This window comes from Lates calcarifer, linkage group LG2 (genome assembly GCF_001640805.2).
Source record: "Lates calcarifer isolate ASB-BC8 linkage group LG2, TLL_Latcal_v3, whole genome shotgun sequence".
Taxonomy (NCBI): Eukaryota; Metazoa; Chordata; class Actinopteri; family Centropomidae; genus Lates; species Lates calcarifer.
In genome coordinates this window covers 11941410-11966087 of record NC_066834.1, presented here as the reverse complement: position 1 = coordinate 11966087, position 24678 = coordinate 11941410, and the positions used below count along the sequence as shown (strand labels likewise).

At 40.6% G+C, this 24678-nt stretch overlaps 1 protein-coding gene across 1 annotated transcript in view; it reads left to right on the top strand.

The window, feature by feature from the left end:
- Positions 1-24678, top strand: part of LOC108887768 (C-myc promoter-binding protein-like) — a 69050-nt gene continuing 44372 nt past the window's right edge. Inside the window, 4 exon segments of the mRNA XM_051075376.1 lie at positions 1-330; positions 15936-16266; positions 20057-20303; positions 23976-24045. Of these exon segments, the coding sequence (XP_050931333.1) occupies positions 15956-16266; positions 20057-20303; positions 23976-24045 (628 nt within the window). The 5' untranslated portion in view covers positions 1-330; positions 15936-15955.

Sequence of the window (24678 nt, the reverse complement as noted above, 5' to 3'; positions counted from 1 at the left end):
CACTCAGAGATGTGTGTGTGTGTGTGTGTGTATGTGCATGTGTGTGCGTGACGGCGGATTCCCATCACAACCAAGATGGCGGCGGAGCGTACAGCCGGCACGGCTCGGTGACTGACAGAAGAATCCTCACTCGGTTGGACAGCTAACGGTTACGCTCTGAGAGAGACAGAGAGGGGAGAGGAGAAAAATACATACAAATTAAAAAATATAAAACTATAAGAAACACCCGCACCGGTCACCTCTTCACCGAGAGCGGTGTAATGAAACAGCACCGGTAGACGACGCTGGGCGAAGTTGTTTGTGGGGACCGAATTGACGTTCACAAGCGGGGTAAGTACGAAATGATGAACCGTTGCACAGTGACTGACTGGTGGGGGATTTAGCGAACAGCTGCCCGTCGCTAACAACAGCTAGAACAAGCTAGAAATCCCTCATGCTAGCACTGTCAGCCTCGCTCGCGTCGTGTATTTCTTTATATTTGTTTGATGCTTTATATTGAATTAACTGTCGATGAATGACAGTTTTGCCTTTTAAAGCATTTAACCCGACGCCCTATGCCCATGCTTTTCGCCCCGGTTCGTCCTCTGAAGCTAAGTATGTGCCACAGGTTGTTTGCTATCAACGCCAATTCGCGAATATTTTAGTCACCTGTGCGAAACCAACAGTCACACCACATTAAACCCCAGGTCGTCCGGTGGGATATGTGTGTTTTAACCGTGAGCGTGCGGTCGCTTAGAGCTAAAAATAACCCAAAACACTGCCCTCTCCGTGCACATCCATTTGCTCCTGAGGGTATTTTAAGTTGTTCAGTTTGAACGCGCAAAACGCATCTTATTTAACATTGATTTTATGCAGTGACACACAAGGTGCAGGGAGAGTCAGCTCCTGTGTTTTGTGAAGGGTGTCGGTGTTTTTCACTGTCTGGTATAGAGCTGCAAGGATTAATCCATTGGGTGACAGACAATAATAAACAACTATTTTGATAAAAAATGTTGTTGTCAACCATATGACGATTTCCTGCTTTTATTTGTGTTATATCTTATTAATCTGACTATCTTTCTGGGTTTTGACTGTTGGTGGGACAAAAACAACATATTTGAAGCTGTTTCTTGGACATAGTCTACTATTTTCTGACTGTTTTACAAACCAAATGATAAACGGGTTAATTAAGATAGGAATGTACAGATTAATTAATAATGAAATAATAGTTACATGTCTAGTCTGTTGGAGTAAGGCAAAAGGCACTTTGCAAACACACTGTATAAGTCTGGGGTATGTGTTTTCTGATATTGTGTAAATCCTACAGTGTTGTGCACTGTTGTGTACAGGGTTGTTGCAAGCATCTTGGAGAATTTGCTGCAGTTGTTGGTGTGGATTTAGTCTGTCTCAGTGTCTTCTGCCTCCTCATGTAATCCAGACCAACTCCATGATGTTGAGATCAGGGCTCTGTCGGGGCTAGACAATCAGCTGTGGGATTTGTTGTTCTTCTTGTCTCTGAAGATAGTTCTCTGTGACTCTGCCTGTATGTTTGGGCTCGTTGTCCTGCTGCAGAGTGACTTTGTGCACGGTCAAACTCCTCCCTGATGATATTGCATGAATGATAAGAATCTAAACATCTAAAAGAGCCTAGAACGTGCTGTATGTCTCTCTGAGGAAATCTGCCTGTGCAAGATGAAGAAACAGTGCTACAGAAGGGGAAACACACTGGGAGTCCAGCTGAAGTAGTCCACTACTCCCCTCACTACTGCTCCTGTCTGACCTAAGACGTCAGACAAGAGTGGTGGTGACTGCTGCCACTGGTGCTTGACATTCTGGAGGTTTACTTCCCCAAAAATTCCCTTTGCATCATTTAGTGGTGTCGCACAGGACACAGGCAAGTCTGGTCAAATCATATAGTATGTGACAGAAATACTCTCCAGCCTGTCATTTAAAAACCTCAGCTCCACATACCAGAAAGGTAACCTACACTGTAAGCCTGCTCTGCTTGTTTTTCCTTTTCATTCAAGTGTTAGTTTCTTCACATGGAATTTCTCATGGCCAGATTTCGTTGTTGTGCAAATGATGGACAGGATGTTTGTGCTCTGTCTTATTGCCTTGTCTGTTCATGTTCATAGGGCAGAAGGGCGTCCTGGTGGAATGCCAGAGGGGAAAAAAAGAGTCATGCCTTAGAAGAAGGCACTGTTGTTTGGCGCATATGAGCCAAATGGCATGGACTGGTTGTATAGGGTGCCTGACTGGGCTGTGGAGGCTTGTACATGTCCAAGAAGAGGATTTACAGCAGTGAGTAAAAGATCAAAGAGACAGACTCAGCTTGACTGTGTCTGGTTAGTTGATTGAAGACTTCAGTTACACTCAGTGACCCTGATTCCTCTCATCCTGACACCACCCTCAGGGTTAATGCCTGCTGTCCACCAATAACTGAAGCGGAGTGTCTGCTCCTGTGATTGTTTTTATACCTTGAGGCATAAAGTGCATGTTATTCCCAACATCTTGTGTTGCTCACTGAACACAAACAAGGTGGGAAAAAGGAGTTTCTCTTCATAGAGTTGTCAGTTACAGAATGTGACTGCTCACCCCGGTCATGTGCAAGGAATTTTGAAGGATAACTCCAATATTTTTGAACATGAATCTTATTTTCCTGTGTTTTGGGGTGTAAATGATTGATAGGGACAAAATCCTCCTCAGTGTAGCTACTGAAATGTTATCCAGTGGGCATTTTTCTACATTAAAGTAGGTACTAAAGTGCTTGTTTTTGCCACTGAGAGGCTCAGATTGTCATAAGAATCTGACAACATTATGGATAGGATTCTTACAGAGACAGACCTTTTTATTAAAGAGTAAGATCCTTTTTGTTCAACCAGAAACATTGCTGTATATCACTACCAGACTCCATTGACAAAAACAGTAATTCTACTGAGTAGAACATGGGAGTCGTTGGTCTACTGCTGCCTCTGTCATCTAGTTTGTTTCTGTCATTGTCTGGTACTTTAACTTATATAAAAGACCTGAGTATGTCTTCTACCACTGAAAGTTTGAAAGATTGAGACAGTGGTATTCCAGCAGCTCCTGACAAACCACTGACAAAAAAAATCTTTTTTTGACAAAAAAAATTCTTTTTTTGTCAGTGGAGTTTGGTAGTGATACAAGGCAATGTTTCTGGTTAAACAAAGAGGATTTTACTCTTGAATAAAAAGGTCTGTCTCTGTAGGAATCCTATCCATAATGTAGTCAGACACTTTAGTGGACATACTTTAATGTGGACAATTGTCAATTGGATTAAATTGCAGCAGCTGTTCATGGTGGTCAGGGGCACTGTTCTTTCTCAATACTGCACCATTTCCAAAGATTTTTGTCTCTGTCAGTCATTTACAGCCAAAAGCAATAAGGCCCAGGTTAAAAAATACAGGACTTTTCTCTCAGTGTATTTCACTTTAACATGCACTTTAACTTGTTCTACATAACAATTTTACATCTGAAGTGAAGATTGTATTAAGACTGCTCCTTCAGCAGTTTGTGGAAGTTCGAGGGTTTGTTTAATTTCCAAGTATTCCTGTGGTTTTGTACCAGAAACTATGAATGTCCCTGGAGATTCACTGTGGGCACTCTTGCAGGCAGTCTGGTAATCACAGAACATGCTACTAAAGTTCATTGCTTTCCAGGAGTTATTTTATAGTGAAGCAGCAGTGGAGATGTGAATTTGTTCCCTCTATAGCAGTGATAAACAATGATGCTGAGGAGCCTGGAGGCTACAGGATGTTACACTACAGTGAAGCTAATGATAAGGAATGCCGTTGACTCTTTAAAGTTTGTTTCTAAGGATGTTAGGCAACAATTTTACACTAATACTTGACTCTGTTCTTACACTGGTGAAATTAGAAGAGTTATTAATACTGCCCTAAATTTTCTCTTAATGCCATTTAACAGTGACTTGTCATATTCAGTGGTTTATACTTACAGTTGGAGCGAGTTACAGAGACAGTGACAGCAGAGAAGAGCAACAGAGCAAAAGACGAAACAGAGTGACAGAGTGTTAAAATTGCTCACTGTGATGTATGATTATTAACTGATGCAGCATGTTGGGTCTAGAAAGAAGCTCTTCCTCTGTGGTAATGAGGGATGGATATTCTGTGCATTGCATGTTTCCAATATATAACAAAATATGCCCAGTGCATCACTACCAGCTGTCTTTAGATTTCCTTTAAGGACACTGAAAATTAATTTGTATAACATCTCGCTGCATACGCTAGTGAAAATTAGTGTTAGTGACTCTGAGTTCAGACACTGAAGTTGGAAGGAGATTCACCAAGCTCTGATGTTAATAATCATCAGCAAAGCGCAGAGGAAAACATTCATCTAGCTGGCGATATGTCACATCAGCTGTCACTAATTAATATTAATGCTGTCGGTAATTTGATGACAGGCCTAAATTAAATGTGACTGTTGTTGTTGGTTTTTGTGCTCTCTGCACACTACTGTCTGTACTTGTCAAATATACAGTCAGATGACAAATTAAAGGAAAAATTAGCATAAAGTGTCTCAGTGAGGTTCATTGCCTCTTGGCTTTGGTTCTACTAGTTTCTGTAACTCTACTGGAGGGATGGAGCTCCATTCTTCCTAAAGATATTCCTTCATTTGGTGTTTTGATGACGGTGGTAGAGAGAGTTGTCCAACACGTCAGAAGAGAAACCCATATGATTGTACACAAAAAGTACTGAAGCTCAATATTAGTAATGATGCTTGTTGGATGCAGAACTGATGTTTCAGTGATGTGAAGAAATATTTGATTGAAGCAGGATTTTGTGTCAGCCTGGAGGTCACAGCACAGTATGTTTTAATGCAAAATATAACCAAAAGGAGACACTGTTCTAGAAAGTAAAAGCTATATATTGATTTGCATGCAGAACGACTGCGAACAGGATTACATGTTCCCAGGGAATACCATCCACAAACACTAATTAGCTGTAAGCTCAGAGTATTGTCTGCTGGGAGAAAAGCAGGATGTGTCCTCAGTTGGTGGGTGGCATCTGGTGTTAGACAAGATGAATTTGGGCACTAAGAACTGATCTCATCATCTAAAGTGAGATTTATAGCTCAAAACAAAGCCATTCTGTCAGATCACCAAAACACATTTTGCTCGGTTCAGTTGTTAGTGCTTTGTCTCTGTGGAAAATGATGCAGCAGTCTGCAGTTTGTGTGACTTGTGTAAATAAAGTTTGGTTTAGTCATGGGTGGTGAAATAGTTGGAAGAGCTTGACTCGAGCTCAGACTGAATGAATAGATTGGAAAGTCATAAGTACGGCGACACTGGTATACGGCACTGGTTATTGCATAATATTTCAGTTCCAGAAGCTTGAACTATTAACTAATTGCTGAGCAGCAAATGTAATGTGTTACATTACTCATTACTTTCATTATTCAACTGTTAGCTCTGTCAAAGGTGCCTTTAAACAACTCTAAATCCTCTGCATCCACATGTTGCATCTTTTGTCTAGCACATGTTGAAATAGAGAACAAGCCACTGCAGTTTAACGAGCTGGTGATTTATTGACCATCCGGGAGCTAGCTTAAACTCTCAGATGTGCCGTTAAACACTCTCCATCTTCGAAAAAACAGAAGTGAATCATGATGGTACCTGTGGCTAACATTTTCTACATCAGCCAAGAACACTCACCCAAAGCCTGGACCAGTCTGCCCACTGACCACGGACCAAACTGATACAAGCTGATATCAACCATTCATCAAACCCCCAGTAAGGCAGCAGACAAGCTGACCCCAAAATGTTAAAATAATGTAGCACCCCTGGGATTAGTAACTGTAATGTAATTACTGAATATCCGATTGTAATCCCTTACAGTACTAATGTACTCATGAAACTAGCAGAAGTAGCAGTGTGTGCATACCACGACAACAAGTATATATTTCGAATAAAATTGCTGGAAAGCTAAACATTTTACAACTCTGTTACTTGTACATCTGCAGCATGGGAATCCCACCGGGCTCATGTTTCCATCTACCTGACTAATGGAAGTCAAGAGCAACATGTGGTCCAAAAATATTAACCCAGAGAAAGAAACCTGTTGGGCACACATCCCCAGTCAGATCTGAAAAAAACAGAAAACCAATAATTAATGCTTGTCATTTAAAATATAACAAAATCCATAACATCAAGTCTCTGAGTAATACCAAATGTGATTTTGTGCTCCTTTACACAAACTTCTCATTCAGTCTTGGAGGCAGGTTTGCCACAGTTGAGGCTCCCCTGGTGAAGGCTGTAATTGTCTGATTCTCACATTATTCTGCTGCTGTTGCTGTGTGGTCTACTGAGCTCATAAGGGTTAAGAGTCATTCTCCGTCGTCTTCTGTTTCCTCTAATCATTCAGACAGAAATTGGTGCTCATCATTAAGAAGACTAAAAACATCACTAAATACAAACTGATAGACTAAGTTAACAAGCTACAAATAAAAAGAGGTCACAGTGGAAAACAAAACATGCATGTTTAAACAAACCACCTTGTCTCTCTTGAAGGCAAAACACCAGCCTTAAGAACGGTTTTCTGCCAACGAGGGAATTAAAAGATCAGGCTGGGAGAGTCGGCAGGTCGGCAGTGAGATTGGGTTTCCTGGAGACATGGTATTAATTCCCACAGGGCTCTGCATTAGCACTTCCCTGTGCTAATACTGTACACAGAGCCAGCATGGCTCTGACATCTTGTGTAAGGATGAAGTCTGGGAATCGTGATCCCATAATTTACTTAGATATGAAGAGATGAGTTCTTTTTTTTCTCCATTTTCATGCTGAAATAGTGGCTGTAAATATCACTGATGAGCAGTGAAAAATCTGTGAATGAAAAATAATTGCCGCTCAACAAAATAGCCTCATCATCACCAGCAACTCTTTGAATGCAGCTCCTGATTAGAGCAGATATTAGTATGTTGTAAATGCACTGGTAATGGGTTAGTCTGTCCCCTCATCAGTCAATAAGGCTCTGAGTCAGTATGCATTTTGTCAGCTAAGTCACTGTGCTTTTGAATTTATTTTGCTTTTTGACTTATGTTTGTGCACAGAACAATGCAGGAGTGAAAGCATGACAGGCTGTAAACTTTTCTTGCAATTACCTAACTGCAAAGCTAACTGAAAAAGACATCAACCCCTGTTGAAGTGGATACATCAGATTGGTGCGCTCCCTCTAAATTGACTCTGAAAATTGCTTGCTATACCCCTGGTTTGCAGAAAGACTGTGATCTTACTGTCTTTTCCAGGCTGACTAATAGAAGAAATTCAATGGGAAAATTTTTTTTCTAAGAGAATTATACAGAAGTAAAAGTGCTGTTTTTATTAAATGACTCAGACATTTTACCTTACCCACCCACTATAACATTGTTAGTTTGCCCACAATGTACTGGTTAGTGCATAGTGAAACTGTGGGTTTTTTAATCATCATACAGTAGGCGGTTACCACATTTACAACATGTAGATATTAACAGACTTGTGCAGTTTCATTGAGTGGCTACAGGGAGTGGAAGTCCTGACATTATTTCAAAGAAAACCACTGCTCCATTAGCTTTAGTGTGGCTGTGATGTACCAAGGATTATAGGAAATGGTATACATCAAAGATGGCTAAAATTAAATATGAATAACCATAATAATCAACTACAGCACACTGTTGTTGTGTTGTGTTGTGTTCCATGATTGGAGTTGTAGTTATTTGCTGTGAATAAGCTTTTCTTTCTTCTATAAAGGATTCAGGATATTCTGGTTTCAGATGGTTTGCGATTTCTTCTCACTCTACATCCAACAGATATGAAAACGGACTTGGAAAATGTATATTTATGCATGTGGAGTTGAAACATTTGTAGAACCACACAGTATATCTTTTTCAAGTGATGGATGTCTAAAACACTACATGGATGCGTCAGAAAGTTCTGGTAGTGATGATTGCCCTTTAGTCTCCACTGCAGCTTATTTGTTGCCTGTGAGTTTATATTTGTTATATTTTCTTTTTTTTTTCCCTAGATGTAATCAGACAGTGATGTTAATGGGATCAGTTGCTGGCAGGTAAAGTCTGTCACTGCTGCGTCTCATGCTGCTGCATCCCCATCCATCATGGTTTGTGCTTAATTATCCATAACAAACACATCTCAGTCTCCGACTCACACTAAAGAGAAAAAATTGCCTCAGACTTGAGCTGTAGTTCAAAACATCTTTTGAAATTCAGGTCAAGACTCCATACAAAGTTTTTAAAGGTGCTTTGTATGCTTATCAGTGCATTAATACTGAAGCACCATTAGCATATTCATGCTCGGTATAGGTTAGACTCAGCAGGGCACAAATTGCTAACCCTGACATTGTTATTTCCATTTCTTATGCACTGATCCTCCTCTGCATTATGATCTATTACATTAGTCAGGTTGTTCATGTAAAAGCAAATAGTGAGTGTTAATGGATAAAACCTTGGTGCCTGACCCTGAGCATCTCCCTCTTGCTTTGACAATTGCCTAACTTTGAAGATTTAATTTGAAGTCGAGGAGGCAAAATGAGAGCTGTAGCTGCAGCTAAACCTTTGCTGTCTTCATTGAATAAAGCAGCAGGTTTTTTCCTTGTTCTTTAACCTTGATGCTTGTTTGAAAGTATTTTTGCTGTGCATTTGGCAAAGCTGAAACACTTCAGAGAGTTTCTGTTTTTAATAAGACAGAAAGTCCCTTCTCCTTAGTTATTCAGCAGGTGGAAATAAAAAATAATGAGTGAAATGATACAATTTATAGCCTCTGTGGTTTAAGATAGTTGCCTCCCAAAGGCATTTCTTGACTTAATATAGCTGTAAATGTAGGCGGTTTCAACACCCTCTGAGATCTTGTTGATAATTAGTACTATCTTGAATATCTGATCTAAAACCTTGATCTCACAGCATCAGTTCAAGCAGATTAGAATTTGGTGGTCAAAGGTCAAAAGTTTTTGGCTTGAACTCACAAAATCAGATGCTAATTACGAAAAAAAAAAAAAAACACTTCTCCTGGCATCATTCAACACCATAACTGACGAACAGAAGGAGAGATCGTAGCTATGTTTCACATTTGGTCTGATACTGAATCGGTGACACTAATCTTGGGTGTTCACCTAAGTGAGGACAGCATGTGTCTGGAAGTATACATGTCAATATAACTTCCATTTTGCCAAAAGTGTTGGCTAGGGGCTGGCAAACACATTTTTCATACATGTAACTAGAAGAGCAGCTTCCACTATCGTACCAAGCAGTAACCTCTGTATTTGTTTTTGTTCATTTATTTGTTTTGTAAATGGCTTGGAAACATCAGAGTAATTATTTTACTCATTGCACCTTTGGATCATTGACTGTGTTTTGCTGAAATCTGAGAAAGAATTATTCACCTATCAGTCTGATTTCATCTGCTGCTGTAGATGAAAACATGCCAAAAATCTGTGACTTACACAACATTTTTTGGAAACATCATGTTTATTGTTTCCTTGTTAGAAAATAAAATGCCAACTAAATGACAGGTGGTTGTAAGATAGGATTGACTTTATTACTCCCTGAGGACAAAATTTGTTTGGGACTGTGAAAAAAAGCACCACTGCTGATTAAGAATGCACACACACAAAAACAGCTACAAATAATCACATAAAATACCTGTTGGCAAAGGTTAATGCATTATAACCACATCTTCTGCATAAGGTCTCTTGGGTACACACAGATACATTCACTCCATCTAAGAGTAAATTGACAGTGAAACCAGGAAGAACATGGTTATCTGCCAAAGAGGCTGGTAGTAGATACATTTCCTGCTGTACCAACAGTCTAAGGTTTGTGGCCCCTTCCTCTGTGGATAGATTGTATATTTTTGTGGCTGTGTTCTTTTGATTGTTGTTTTTGGAACTGGGAGTTTGTAAGATGCAGCTGATCCAGCTGATGCAGGACCAGCAGTCACTCTGTGTTGATTACATTTCATTTTGAGGTTGAGTAACAAGTCAGGTGTAGAGATTACAATTTTACATGTAAATAAAACAAAAACTTCTTTCTCACAGAGGTCATCTTTCCTCTGAGACGTTACATGACCTGATGCTGTGAGAAGGCGCAAGAGCCAAACGCCCACCCCTCCGGTCTAACTAGAAGCAGATGCTTGGCTAGCGAGGCTTCCTACTGGCCTGTGTTTGTGTTCCTGAGCACATTCCTTTTCACCCCCTCCACGTGTCTGCCCTGCTGTGGTGTGTCTCCATGCTGGATGTCTATACAGCTGGGCTTGAGAGCAGAGACTGGCCGCTGTAGCCTCTAAAAAACGAGAGTCACTTTGGTGAGTTTCATTGCCCTTCTTCCGTGAACCCGAGACAGCTGGAAATCGTTCCCCTGTCACGCTGGCTTAAACAAAACCCTTGTGGAAGCGACTGAAGGCCTGTTGGGTCTGGACATCTTATCGAACTCCTCCCTGAACTCCTGCTGTGGTTATAAGTCAGTGATTTTGGGCTGGGAAGCTTTGTCTATGACTCTGGCACCGGGCCCTTCATGTGGCCAAGTTTAAAGTTTCTGGGGCTGCGGTGCTTTTCCACCAAGTCTGTTTCTCTGGTTTCTCCAGTTCCCACACTGCTCTCTATCCTCTGTGATTACCATCGAGTATCAGTGGGGACCCAGATAATCTGTGCACTCAGCTGAGTCACAGCATAAAGCACCTTTAAGGCAACCACATAATTTAAGGTACTCTGTAGTCAAATGCTGATTTCAGCTGTACAAAGACAAATAGCCTGCAAAGTCTTGGGGAAAACCGTGCCTTAAGGCATTTGTAATGAATGACCCTGCATCATAAATGATTCAGACACATAGATATATTCTGTAGTGCTTCAGGACTAAAGTGAAGGGCCTCGGTAACCTTTTAAAGATGCTTGCAGCCTGAGCACATCCTCTCTTAAGAGTTCACAACTTTTTTATGCTGGGAGGAATCAGCTGTGACTTCTCTCTGGGCGTTTACCTCAAGACCGAGTCATGCTTTGCCTTCCAGGTCATCCTGCCAGGGGGGAAAGTAGGGCAGCCAGCAAATGAAGATATTTGGATTAGACCATTTAAACCGTGATGCAGATTTTTTTTATTCTTATGTGTCAGGCACGGTGTGAGTCACAGCTTCAGCCTCTTTTGGATGCCACTCCTGGGAGGGAATCCAGTGATGCTCTGTGCATAAAAATCCATGGACTAAATACGCAATACATGGGCGTTACACACTGTTATGCCTTCTCAGCACTTTGATGCACCTAAATTCAAGGCTTTTTACTGAATTTATAAATCTTAAAGGTAACTGTGTGTCTGCAGAATGAAATTTAAAAGATTGTCGTATTTTCCAAGTTTCATCATATCAGTGCAGCACAGTCTAAGACTGTCTCTCAGTGGATCAGTTTTTGTTGCGTAACCCACAAATCCTCACAGTCACCTTTCACAAGACAATTCTCTGACAGCTTACTGAAAGTAGGTACTGTGAAATCACATGAATTCATTTTTCATTCTGTCATCTGTGTCTTCATTGTGAACTCACTAATGTCGATTTCTTCTATTCTTGAAATATAGGGCAGGCAGAGAGAGCAGGCTGAAGACAATAGAGGAAATTTGATTTCAGTGGGAGTCCAGGATCGTCCTACATTTGTGTGTATGTGTATATATGTAATCCTTATGTAATTGTGTGTGTGTGTGTGTGTGTGTTTGCGTGTGTGTGGCACGGTACTGTTGCTTCGGTTTGCATCGTATTTTTAGCACGCTGACAACATGGCAAGGATGAGTGTCATTCTTTGGTTGGTCATGTGGCTGTGTGAGGTGACACTGCAGAGCTCTTCGTTGCTTTGCATCCATGGCACTGCTATAAATTAGGTCAACATCTTTTTCTTGTTATAGTTTTGTGCAAAGTGAGGAGTAAAGTGTACTTACTGTGTGCTCTGTGAAACAATACCCAAGTCTGTTTTTTGTCAGTTTGGTCTCATGCAAAAATCCTTTTGGGACAATAAAGCAGCCGTCATTTGCAAGAAACGTGATAGCCTCTGCGCTGGCTGACACCCTGCTCTGCGTAGCCCCACCCTTCATTTCATTACACATTCCATATAATGTGTATATGTGAATATGTTTTAAAGAGAGAAACAGCTGAAGTTAGACTGGCTTAGTACTTTTTATTTTATTTATTTGTTTATTGTGTTGCCAAAACCTCACATGTTGAGCATGTCAGTTTCTTGTCTGTGAAATACAAGAATGTGACCCTAGGACCTTGTGCTTAAACACACACACAAAACTTCATAGATGTCTCACCTCACCTTCAGGCTGTCTCTCAGCTTTCTCAGACTTGTGCCCACGTGCAAGCTTTTTATGGCAGAGAGTGTTGTTAGCAGACATGAAGGTGTAATGAGAATGTGTGCGTTTGTTCCTCCACTGTGAGCTTCCTCGACATATCATTTCCTATTTCACTTATGCTGTTGTTTTCCTTGTGCCTTGACTGTTCTATCACTCCATCAAAAGCAGAGAGGACACTGGTGAGAGGTTGTTATAATACAATCCATATCCTGGATCAGTATGATGTGAAGTGTAACTGTTAAATCCAGCTGAGGTTTCCTTTTGCATCAGTGCTGCAATGGAGATGTTTTTTTGTTTTTGGTCATGTTTTCATTTTGAAATGGGAGATGAGTTCTCTTTTGTATTTCATGTATTTTATTTTTTTTGTGCTCAATTTTCAAATAAACATGTCAGAAAGAGAAGTGTGCACGTGTCCCACATCCTCTCCTCTGAGTGTTAAACCAGTGTGTCGTAATGCGAGTGTCCTGGGGACATTTATGAGTCTGCTCTGTGTGTTGGACAGGAAGTTGAGCGCAGACTGTGGTTTTGGGCTCAGGATGCTGTGCAGATGTGTGGCCCTTAGTAGCTGCTGTGGTCACTCTTACTTTAACCAGTTATTCCTCAGCTGATAGACATGGATGGATGGATAGACCAGAGACCTGGGTTCCCTTGCTCCTCCTGCCTTATCGCAGCTGACCAGACATCACTTGGCACAGAAAATCAGCTCAGTGCACTGTGACTGTCTCCTCATCAGTTTCTCACAGTGAGGAAGTGATGAGGTGAGATGCATTTGTAATCTGAGCGTAAAAGCCAGAACACAGTGAACCAGCGTTTTTTCTCACCATCTGTCAATAGCTGGACGTGACAGCCAAAGAAAGAAACACAAATCGCTCTTTGTTTGGACATAAGCTTGGCTCATTGACCCCACAAAGATCATTTCATTATACCAATAAACACCCAGCTTTAGTTAGATTTGTGTAAACAAACCTTTTTCTCCAACAAATATTGTGTCTGAAACAGCTAATGATGGACAGAAACACTCATTAGACTAAAGAAACTGACCCTGTTATTAAAGAAAATACATGAACAAATTGACTTCTGCTCCATCTGCTGCTGCCTGGAAAACCAGAATCTCATCTGCTCGATTTGACAGAGATATCAGATATAACTTTGCTGTCTTTTTATTTGTGCTTTTTGAGAGTGCATTATACAGTGATATGTGTCACAAAGAAACTCTTTTTAACACTGCCCCTGATCAAAGGCAAAGACCAAAAATGCCAATGGTGCAGATGGAGGATATTCAGTGATGGAGGTCAAATATTCTGTCACTTTGATCTCTGATGGTGAGGCATATAAAAGGAGGCACAAACAGTGGTTTATGTTGCTGTGGTGGTGGCAGCTGGAGTCTGTGCTTGCATAGCATCACACAGGCTGGAGTTGGCAGCTTTTTCACCTTTCCCCTGAGCCAACGCATTTAGACTAGCTACACCCTGCTAATTAAAACTCTCTTCCCACTCCCTCTTACTGCATATGGTTGGAATCACAGATCTTGTCCAGTTGAATTATTCAGAAATACACTGGGCAGAAACTCTTGGATTACAAAATCTGGATTCAGTGAAATAGATTAGTAGTCACTGACTGTGACACCAACTTGTTTTTAAAGAAAGAAAGTAGCTCTCACATCCTCTATTTACTGTCTATGCAAATTTCTGTTTTTATATGAAAACCTCAAGACTTGTATGAATTTATTTATTATTAATTTGTTTCTTACAGTCTGCGTATTTGCTCTTGCAGGTACACATTTCTCACACAAACTGTTTTCAGCTGTCATGAACCCACTGTTTTCTTGTGTTTTTGCATGACTGACTGGGGAGAAGAGTGAGAACATTGGCAGGGGAGAAGTTTCATTTTAACCCACAGAGACGCACTGTTGAGTGATGAATCTGGTCACTGAGGCAGACTGAGACTTAATACCACCTCACCCAGAGGCTGCCAAAGACACAAAACAAACAGTCCACTGTAAAACAAAACTGACCTACAGTATTTCTTTGTTCTTCAGCACTTTATACAAAATATAGACCTGCTTTGAGATAAGAGAAATATTATATAACCGCTCCTTAGCCACAAAGCTCAAGGTAACAGTGTCTTTAGACTGAAAATAATTTGGTAAAAAATACCATTTTTTACCATTGTTGTTGTGCTCTTGAACAAAAAAAATTAGCATTTCTACGATAAGAAACAAATTTCCCTAAAAATCAAATGAAGGAAGAAAAAAATGGTGCCTTTCTAAAGAAGAAAAGACAACAAGACAACACACATTTAATACATCATTTTTTGCAAAGGCATTTTTGGCAGATCTTTTTTAGATTTATGCTCTAATTTCTCCTCACACCATTAATTTTGTTCTCAGTCGTGTCTTTGACCCAAAAGCTTTTTAATGTTTTTTCTCAGACTCTGACCTCAGCGGTGCCAACTCCTCTGTTTTCCTTAAATGGCACCGTGATCATGACACAGCAAACAATCAGCAGTCAAGTTGTTGTGCTGGTTCGAGGTAGCACTGAACTTTTAAGATTCACTGGCTGTCCTCAGGGGGTGGTGAGTGTGTTTGTTGTGTGTCTCCCTCCTGTGTTTCTGAAACAGAAAATGCACTTCTGTTGTGTGGAGAGTCACCCCATGAATCTCTTTGCTTGACTTGAGATGATCACAGCTATAACTCAGATCAGTGCTGTTTTTTTGGTGGGATTTCTCAACATAACTGTGTGATAATTGAAGACTGAGCTTTTGAGGTGATGTCCTGGCAGAAAAACAGCATCCATTCACTCAAAGCAACTTCTGATTATGCATAGATTTCATCACCAGATCCCTGAAAACTGTCCTAGTTTTTAACTTGAAGGTGACATCATGGGTTTGGTGCTAACTTGCTTACTCCCATCTGTATAGCTTTCAGCTTCTGCTTCTTTAGGAGTTGTAGAGGACGTTGAGCAGTCAGGACATGCTCTTCTTAGGACAGATTAAGGAAACTGCTGTTTGGCTTTTATCACCGTGCTTAATAGACTCCATGATATCACAAGACTTCTAATCAGCAGGTTTTTATGTGGGACTGGCCTGTAATTGAGACAGAATAAAGTCAAGTGTGAAGAAACACCTCACTGCTCCCTTCTTAAAACACCCGCTCAGCTTTGTAAAGCCATCCTGGCTTTAACTGTGCTGTTTCACTTTTTACTATTAGAAAAAACCCTCAACACAAAATGTTCTCTCCTTGTCAGAGCTACATGTTTTGACAAAATGTCCTTGAGCCGGGGCACTGAACCTTTAACTGGTCATGTGTACAAAAGTCGATCTGGTAAGAGATCATCAGCTAACTACCTGAACTGTTGATGGCTGCCTGGTACCTAATCATAACCCCACTCCTCCTCACATCTTCACCCTCTCTCCTCATTTGCCCTTCTCCTGGCCTCCCCTCAGTAAGATTTATGACTGTCAGAATTTTTATTTTACTGCCATAGCAAGGACGCAAGAACCGTCTGTACCTGCTACCACAATGAAAATTAATCTCCACTCCCTCTCTCTCTCTCTCTCTCTCCCTCTCTGTGTCTCTCTTCCTCCTTCCCTCTGTGACTGTGCAGGCAGTTGGCGGGGATGGGAGATGATGGAGGACAAAGGCCCTCGTGTAGCAGACTACTTTGTTGTGGCCGGTCTGACGGACCCGTCCAAGCCGTTGGACCAGGAGATCCACTTTGATGACGTCTGCCACAAGACGGCCAAGCCTAAAGCACCCATCACTGATGTGGCTTTGGTGATCCGCTCCATAGGTGAGGAGGTGCCGCCAGGGTTCACTTGCATAGAGACAACACCGACTGGCCATTCAGCTGACCTCAACAATGGCGGCCTCATGGCACCCCAAATCTTCTTGTGCTACAGGCGAGGCCGCGACAAGCCACCACTCACTGACCTGGGGTAAGCATTTAATTTCTCTTTTTGTTATGTGGTGCCAAGTACTTGTGTTAAAAGCATTAAAAAAATGTTGCGGTTATTTACCAACAGCAAAAAATTTCACAACTCTTCTAAGTATAAACAAGATTTCTGTGGATACTTAGAATCTTAAAGCATTGACTTAATCTAAAAATATGACCTTAATTGATATTAAAATGTCTTAAATTTCTTTCTTCTTTCTTTTTATTTTTTTTTTAAATTTTTTTTTTTTACTGAAAATCTCCTGTATTAACGTCATGCAGATCAGGATGGTAGAACCAACAACACTCGTGTTTTGTTTGTGGCTGGAATTCTCAGAACAGATGCACTGTCTGCTAGCTAGGTAGTGACAACATGGGGAAGTTCACTGAAAACTGTCCATTCAATCAAGATTTTGCAGCATGACTGAAACTGGTATCAGGCAACGTATATGAGGGACAGTGTATTTAGAGCAGGAAGTGTCTCAGACTCTGTGTGATGGGATTCTAGGCAGTGGAGCCTCAATCAGGTTACTTTGTCCATAATTATGATGGTATCACAATAAAAGCTCCTCTACAAAAAGCTAGCTAGTAGTTTTCATGCTTGGTCATGTAAAAGATAAAAGCTGAATCTGAAGGAAACAGCTTTCCACCATGTTCTTTCCATTCATTCATTCTTCTTCTCTATAGAATATACTCACCAAAAGCAACTCCTAGTTTATTTTGCTGAAATTCCTGAAATTCAGGCAAGACAACTAAAATTTAAAAAGGAACAACTAATTAATTTCATTATCTGTTGATTTTTTTCAATTAGCCAATTAATTGTTTAGCCAATGAAATGTCCTAAAACATCTTCAAAAGCTGTATTTTGTCCAAAACCTAAGGATTTTAAATTAACTTTCACATGAGAGAAAAACAACAACCTTTGCAAATAAGAAGTGGGAAAATGTCTGGCATTTTTGATTTAATTATCAAAGCAGTTGCAGATGATGATTTTTACCAACTAACTGACTAATCTACTGGTCAGCTCCAAAATAAACAATGAAATGAATCTGAGCCTACTCGACATACACAGTCACGTGTACTGCATGCATTACAACATGTCACCATAAGCATTCTTTTTTCCATTCCTAGTGATGATGAGCTGCTGTTGTTTCTAAAACAGTCAGCTTTCTACTGACTGTGAAACTCTGCCCCGCTGTTCCTTGCTATTGTGAGTGAGGAGTTCAGTTCCCATCTAAAACGTTCTCCATATCATGTCTGTTCTAAGCAGTAAGCGCTCTCAACTTTAGAAAGTGCTTTGCTCTGCCTGAAAATTCCTCCTGTGCAGCAGTTTTCCACAGCAGAAACGCTCTGCCTCGCAGCATTTCCCCATTGTGATTTTGTCAAAAAGAGGGCAATAGGGGGAAACGCTGTTAACAGGTGTCCTCCTCAGCAACATCTTTTGAGCTGTGTGAATTCAATACTGTTTGTTCAGTCCTCTCACACCTCTGGCTGACTGAGGCAGGTGGTGACAATGCTAAGGAGGCTAATACTGGCCTCTGACACTACAGAGTCTTGTGCTTATCAGGCACTGACACACAGAGGCTCTGCTCAGACCGTATCAGCAGCTTTTGTGTGCTGATAGTACAGAGGGGCTGCACTTCCCAGACACTGCTAGAACTAATGGGAAGCTGCGGTTGGTGTGTGTGTGCAGGTGTAGCATTTTTCACTCATTGCTTCATGTTGTGGTGAATTCTTGCTCAGCAGTTGGAATAATTAGTATTATCTATGAACAGTGGTCAGATTAATTTCAATTTGCAGCGCCTCCAGGGTTTCCATCTGTAAATTGGTAAGGAGATAGTTCGGATTATTTGAACCCACTTCAATTAATCCGAACTATCCCTTTAAGCAGAGACGGTAATCAACCCAAACACTGACACGCCTAAAGAATACCTGTTAAATAAAGACTTTCTCTGTGTGAAACAGCACCTCTGCTCTTTTTCACTGAAAATGAATGTTGTATGTCATAAGTCTTTTAATGATTTATTATGTTATTTTCTTGTGGCGGTGGGCCACCTCCTTTAGAAAATACTGCACAAAACCCTGACCTGCTTTCACAACTGCAGCTGTTTGGAGAGGTGTTAAAGTCTAATTTACCAAACACAAAGGGCAACCTAAAATTCTATTGAATTGGCTTTGTCACCAATAAAGGAAAAATGTCAACTGCACTGGTCTGACAGAGGAGACTGAAGCTACAAAAACCAGTCTGGCAAAGCAGCAGAGGAAGATGTGCACACAGTGTTTGGCCCTGTGGTGAGCAGGGCAGAATCATCACAGCATTGAGCAGTGAAATGGAAAAACAGACAAAATAAAAAATCCCACAGCTGACCACTTTAAATTCTGTTCTCTTTTCAGCTTTCAGATAGTGCCACAAAATGCCTGTCGAGTTCCACTTGAAGCAGTAATGGATGATAAGTACATAATGGAAGCACAAAGAGGGATGTTTAAAATTACTGCTATGATTATGTACCTCTGAGTACTTGTCCTGTAAGTGCTTTGTGTGAGTGTCCTCTTGTGCCTCAATGTAATACTCTACTGGGTTAATATGTTTTGACTGACAGTGTACTGACAATATTGTAGGAGAACACTCATTTACAGCAAATCACATGTGTTCAAAATTGAATTGAATTGTCATGTAAAAATTCTTAATAGGAGAAAAAAATATTCAGATTTTAGGTAGATTTATGGTTTTTGTCAAGTTTATTTAAAAGCAAAAGACTTCCTCTTCCACGCAGTACAATTGCACAACAATATCAATTGTGCATTTAGGTCAAAGAGTGCTCCAGTTTAAAGCACGGTCCATAGATAAGAAGGGGACTGTGAGAAGTGAGTGGATAGGGATAAACATATTGCAGTTGTGTTGCAGGAGGTGTAATTTTAGAGTTAGAGATGCCAAAAATTGTCAGCATTTTACCACCAGGTATCAGTACTATGAGTCACAAATAAACTAAAACATTTCCATACTGATTATTTATTCTAAGTGAAAGAGGAGAATGCAAAACATGTTTTAAAATTGCTTAAGTTTCACTTCTGTCTTCACCTGTCAGTCAGAAACTCTTGCTGACTAGAGTGGCATGCAGTAGAGCGCACACCTCCAAAAAGGCCAAACAGACCTACACGTCTTTATAGGTTTTATGCGCCCCTTTAACCAGATCCATTTTGAAATTTAATGGGTTCTTCCCTGACCCATGCCCCATCCCTCCACCAAGTTTGGTGCAAAGCAGTTTGTTACTTTTTTTCATAATTCTGCTGAGAAACACAAACAAATCAACCAACCAACCAACAAACAGACATAGGTGAAAACATAGCCTCTTTGACCGGCGGTAATAACAACTCAACACAGTTTCATATATTGTCATTACTGTACATGTAGGCTCCTGTTACCCTCAATTACTGAGTTTAAAAGTGGCCCTGAGCTTGAAGTTAGGGAGACATCTGTGCACTCTGCCACTGCTGCTCCAGAAACTCATAGATCTGTGACTGGTTTTCTGTGAATTTCACTAAATGTTGCTTTTCAGGTCATGAGGTACAAAGCAGACATTTGGTTTAATCAGCTCCATTCTGTCAGCCACTGAAAAACTGGGATAAATGCCCAATGGTACAATGAAATGTGGAGCTCCACCTAATTGATCCAGTGAGATCATGACTGCATACTGTGTTGATTAATTATACATGGTAATCACACTAATACGAAGATGATGATGTGGAGTTTTGTTTGGCTGACTACCGCTCTCTGCCCCCCCCCATCCACCCAGCGTCTTGTATGAGTGGAAGGAGCGGCTAAAGCAGGGCTGCCACCTCATACAGACCACACCCTGCGGTCGTCCAGCCAACATCAGCGGGAATTCGTCCCAGCGCATCTATGTCACCTATCGCCGGGCGCCCGAGAGCCAGCCCCACGCCGCCCTGGCTGTCACCGACATCTGCATCATCATCCCGAGCAAGGGAGAGACACCTCCCCACACCTTCTGCAAAGTGGAGAGGAATCTCAACAGCAGCATGGTAAGAGAGACACTGATATATAGAGAACATGTTGATAATGCATATAATTTGGTATATGTCTTAACCATTAAGCTGCCAGGTACTGCTGCAGTGGAGTTCTGAACAACAGTAAACAAACAAATTTTGATGTCAGTCACTCAGAGTCAGAAAGGGCATCTCTCTAGAGCTGCTTATTTTGTCAGAACATCTAACAATTATACAAAGATAAATCTGTCGCAGGAGAGGGGAAGAGACCAATTTCTACACCCAGAGCAATGATACATTAAAGTGCCATGTATCTAGCAGCTGTGGCTCAGGAGTTAGCGCCGGTAATCCACTGTATCTGCTGTATGAATGCGTGTGTAAATGGGTGAATGTGACCTGTAGCTTGAAGTGCTTTAAGTGGTTGTTAAGAATTGAAAAGCTCTATATAAATGCGGTACATTTACCATTTACCCATCAGATACCTTGTTTAATAACAAATTATATACCCACAATTTTGTTGTACTTAGCTGTACAGTGACAATAAAGCCTATTCTATTCTATTCTATTCTATTCTATTCTATTCTATATTTGTGTCCATACATGGCAGAACTTTACTTGCCCATGCTCCTCTGATGTACAGAACTGCGCAGAAATTGTGTGAAAAATGCTGTAAAGTGAGGATACTTTCAAAACTAATGCAATGAGCAGTTTTTATTCATCTCTGAAGTAAACAGAAAAAAACAGATCAGTATTTGCAGTGACCACCCTTTACCTTAAAAACAGCACCAGTTCTCCTCAGTACACCTACAAAGTTTTTCAAGGTTCTTGTCAGGTAGCTTGTTGCAACCATCATGTAGAACCTGCCACAGTTATCTTCCACAGTTTCTGTGGATTTTGTCTGTCTCAGTGTGTCCTGTTGCTTCATGTGATCCCAGACTGACTCCATGATGTTGAGATCAGGTCTCTGTGAGGGCCATACCATCTGTTGCAGGACTCCTTGTTCTTCTTGTCTCTGAAGATAGACTCTGGCTGTGTGTTTGGGGTTGTTGTCTCATGCTACCAAATTTGGACAAATCAAACCAGTCAGACACCTCCCTGATAGTACTATATGATGGATAAGAAATTAAAAACAGTTTTTGCACAGTGCTGTGGTTGTTAAAGGGAATTCTTGAAAATGAAGGAAATAGGTAGTTGAGGTAGAGGGGGTAGTCTGAGGGCTAGTTGGCACCCAAAAAATGAAAAATGCGTCATTACAGAGCAACTTTCAGAATGTGTTGAACACAGTATTATCAACTATTAACGGGTATGAGGGTGGAAGTTTTTTCTTTAAAGTTACTCCATGACATTTGGAATTCAGTAGACTTTTGCTTTATCTTGTCAGAGCCTTGTCTGAAACTCAAAATGTCAACATATTCTTTAACACAGTCAGAAGTCTTGAATCCTCAACTCAGTTCCCCTCAAATCCTCCTCCACATGTTTTAAAGGAGACTTTTAAACCAGTGAAATGAGCTTTGGCAATACAAGATGACGCTGAGCCTAATTGCAATGACAATGAGCATGTCTGATCAAACACTGACAGATATTAGCTGCTACACTTTCTTCTCTTAAAGAGTTTTGAAAGTGTGTTGGAGTGTTGTGTTGGAAGAATTGCCTAGAGCTACATACACCTTCTCTGTGTCTTTTGTGCATAAAGATAGTCCAGAGTTGTGCAGGGCAGAGCTCACCTGTTAATTCTTTTTTGGAGTTAATTTAGTTTTTCAGTATTTAGGAGAGAGATTTCAGCCCCTAGGTGAGATGTTTGAACTGGCTAGAGCATCCAAATATGGGAAATTGTGTAAAACCATCCTACATTGCCTCTGGAATTTTTTTAATACTGTGTGTCTGTGTGTTTGTGTTGCTTCAGTCTTGTTTCTTTTCTAAGAGGGAAGTGGAGTCCCTTGAGCTTCACAGTGTCTACTCCTGAGTTTGGTTTCCTCCTCACCCAGTGTTTGTGCTTTAGAAAAACATCTCTGTCTCTTTCCACTCCACTGTCGTTTTCTCTTTATGTCTGTTGCTTCCTTCTCTCCCACCCACCCACCACACACACACACACACACACACACACACACACACACACACACACACACACACACACACACACACACACACACAGATATTGTAAAAGTCTTTCCTGTGTCAGCATGGTCTACATTTGGCATTTCATAAACCAGATGACCCCCTGAGAAACTGAGTTTGTGGCTGCTGCACATGTGTCTTAAAAATCTCTGCAAGCAGAGAGTAAGTGTGCCTGGAAATGTTACTACATAAATCTACAGAAACTTGTGGTGCATGAAGGAGAAGATGAGGATTCTACAATAAAACTGGGATTTAGCTACACTAATTTTTCAATTTGACAACTGTAGGAGCTGTGAAGATCATTTAAAATTTTCAGTGCAGCTCTGGAAGTATACTCCTAGTTGTTAAAGATTTAATGCAGATTTTAGTTAAGACCCTGCTTCCCCTCACAGTGACTAATTATCACAAATGTGTGTTTATCAGATGTATCATCACTTCTTTCTTCATACTAATAGTTTAATTACTAGTTGCACATTCCTGAGTGTAGTTGGACTTTTGTTTGGAATGAGTGTGTCTAAACTGTTGAAGGGGTTTTACATGTTTGTTCTGTATTTATTCATTACACTGACTGGCTTAAGTGGTGGAAGAGGTATTCAGATCATTTAAAGCAACACTATGTAAATATCTTACTTTAAGATAACAGGCTCAGAATCTCCCTCTAACAATGATAGTCAGCAGCTTACACTGCTGGAATCAGGCCCAGCAAGTTTAAGACTAATGCTAAACTGTAGATCAGTTAAAAAGACTTAAAAGTAATTAAAAACCATTGCTCCGATATCAACCCAGGAAACTTTGAAAATATTAAGAATTATAAACAGAGTTTGGTGCATTTGTTACAGTTACAGCACTTCCTGCTCTAGCCAGGGATCATGGGTAATATACACTGTTCGATGTACATTCAGCAAATGGGACTACGCAGTCAGAGCTCCAGTCAAGAGATTGAAAGGCTCTGTTCTCTGTATGCGAGTTGTTAGTTTCTGGGGGTGGAATGCTTCCATGCTCATAGCTGCTTGGACTCAACAGAATTGAATGCACCAGTGTCCTGTACATAATTACCACTTTTGGTTGCAGAAGCCACTGTTGCTCAGCAAAAGCTATGTTATGTTGCTTTAAAAGTACCAAAGCAACAATGTAAAATGTAAAAATACCCCATTGAAAGTAAAAGTCATGCATTAGAAATGCTAATTAAGCAAAAGCTTTGTCAGAAAAATGTACTCAAAGAATCAAAAGTATGCAGATGATTACAATCGATGTATCAGTGCATAAGTTGCATTTTTCTTTTATTAGCTACTCTGGTAGTTTATTCCAGAAGTGCCCAACCTAGGGGCAGGCCGCTTGTAAAGGTCACGAGATAAATCTGAGGGGTTGTGAGATGATAAATGGAGGAGGGAGGAAGAAAAAACACTTAAATGGTATTTTAAAAATATTGATCCAACTTGTTTTGAGGTAATTAGTTCATTATTTCAGCTTTTAAAAGGATTAGCTGAACTACTGGTCCACATTTGTTGGAACTTGTGATTATGCATTTTGTTCCTCATTGGCTCAAAGGGACAAGGAGCATGCTAACTTTTCCCATTTTGCTCTTGTTTTTAGTGGGGCTCCTCTGTCTACCTGTGTTATAAGAAGTCTGTGGCTAAAACCAACACAATAGCCTACAAAGCAGGTAAGCCTTCCTAATCCCTTAACTACCGGTGCACACAGATCCAAATACTGATGTGTACCTTCTGTTCCTTGTGATACAAGTTATCAAATAATGTGTTGTCTGTAAATACTTTCTCTTTCACCGACTTCTTGTGTGAGGAAAATTGAATGATCAGAGAATGAGGGTAATTTTAGATACATTTGGAGAGTTACACTGCAGTTGTATGAACAATAAATTGGACAAGTTGTACTAAAAATGATTCACAGTTAATTTTGGAGTGATAAATATTTATTGCATTAAACATATGACTTGTTTCTGTATGTGTTACAACTGAGCTGTTGCAGGAACGTCTCTAGAGAGAGGAGGGTCTGCTGCAGAGTAAATTGGCTGCATGGGGGAATTCTCCAACAGCTGTACTTGCGTGTTCAGGCTTGTTGAAGCATGTTGATGCCTCACATTTGGAGTGATGAGATAAGCCTCTGCACGCCAGTATTCTTCCTCTTTAAAAGGTTTAAATGGCTGCCATGCATGTAATGGTAAAATGAAGCTTATTTCACATTAAATCCATCTGACTTTTCAGTGCCAGAAACACTGACAGAAGATTGTCATTTTCTGATAACACTGTTGGCTCAGTGTGGCTGTGTTCAGCTCAGC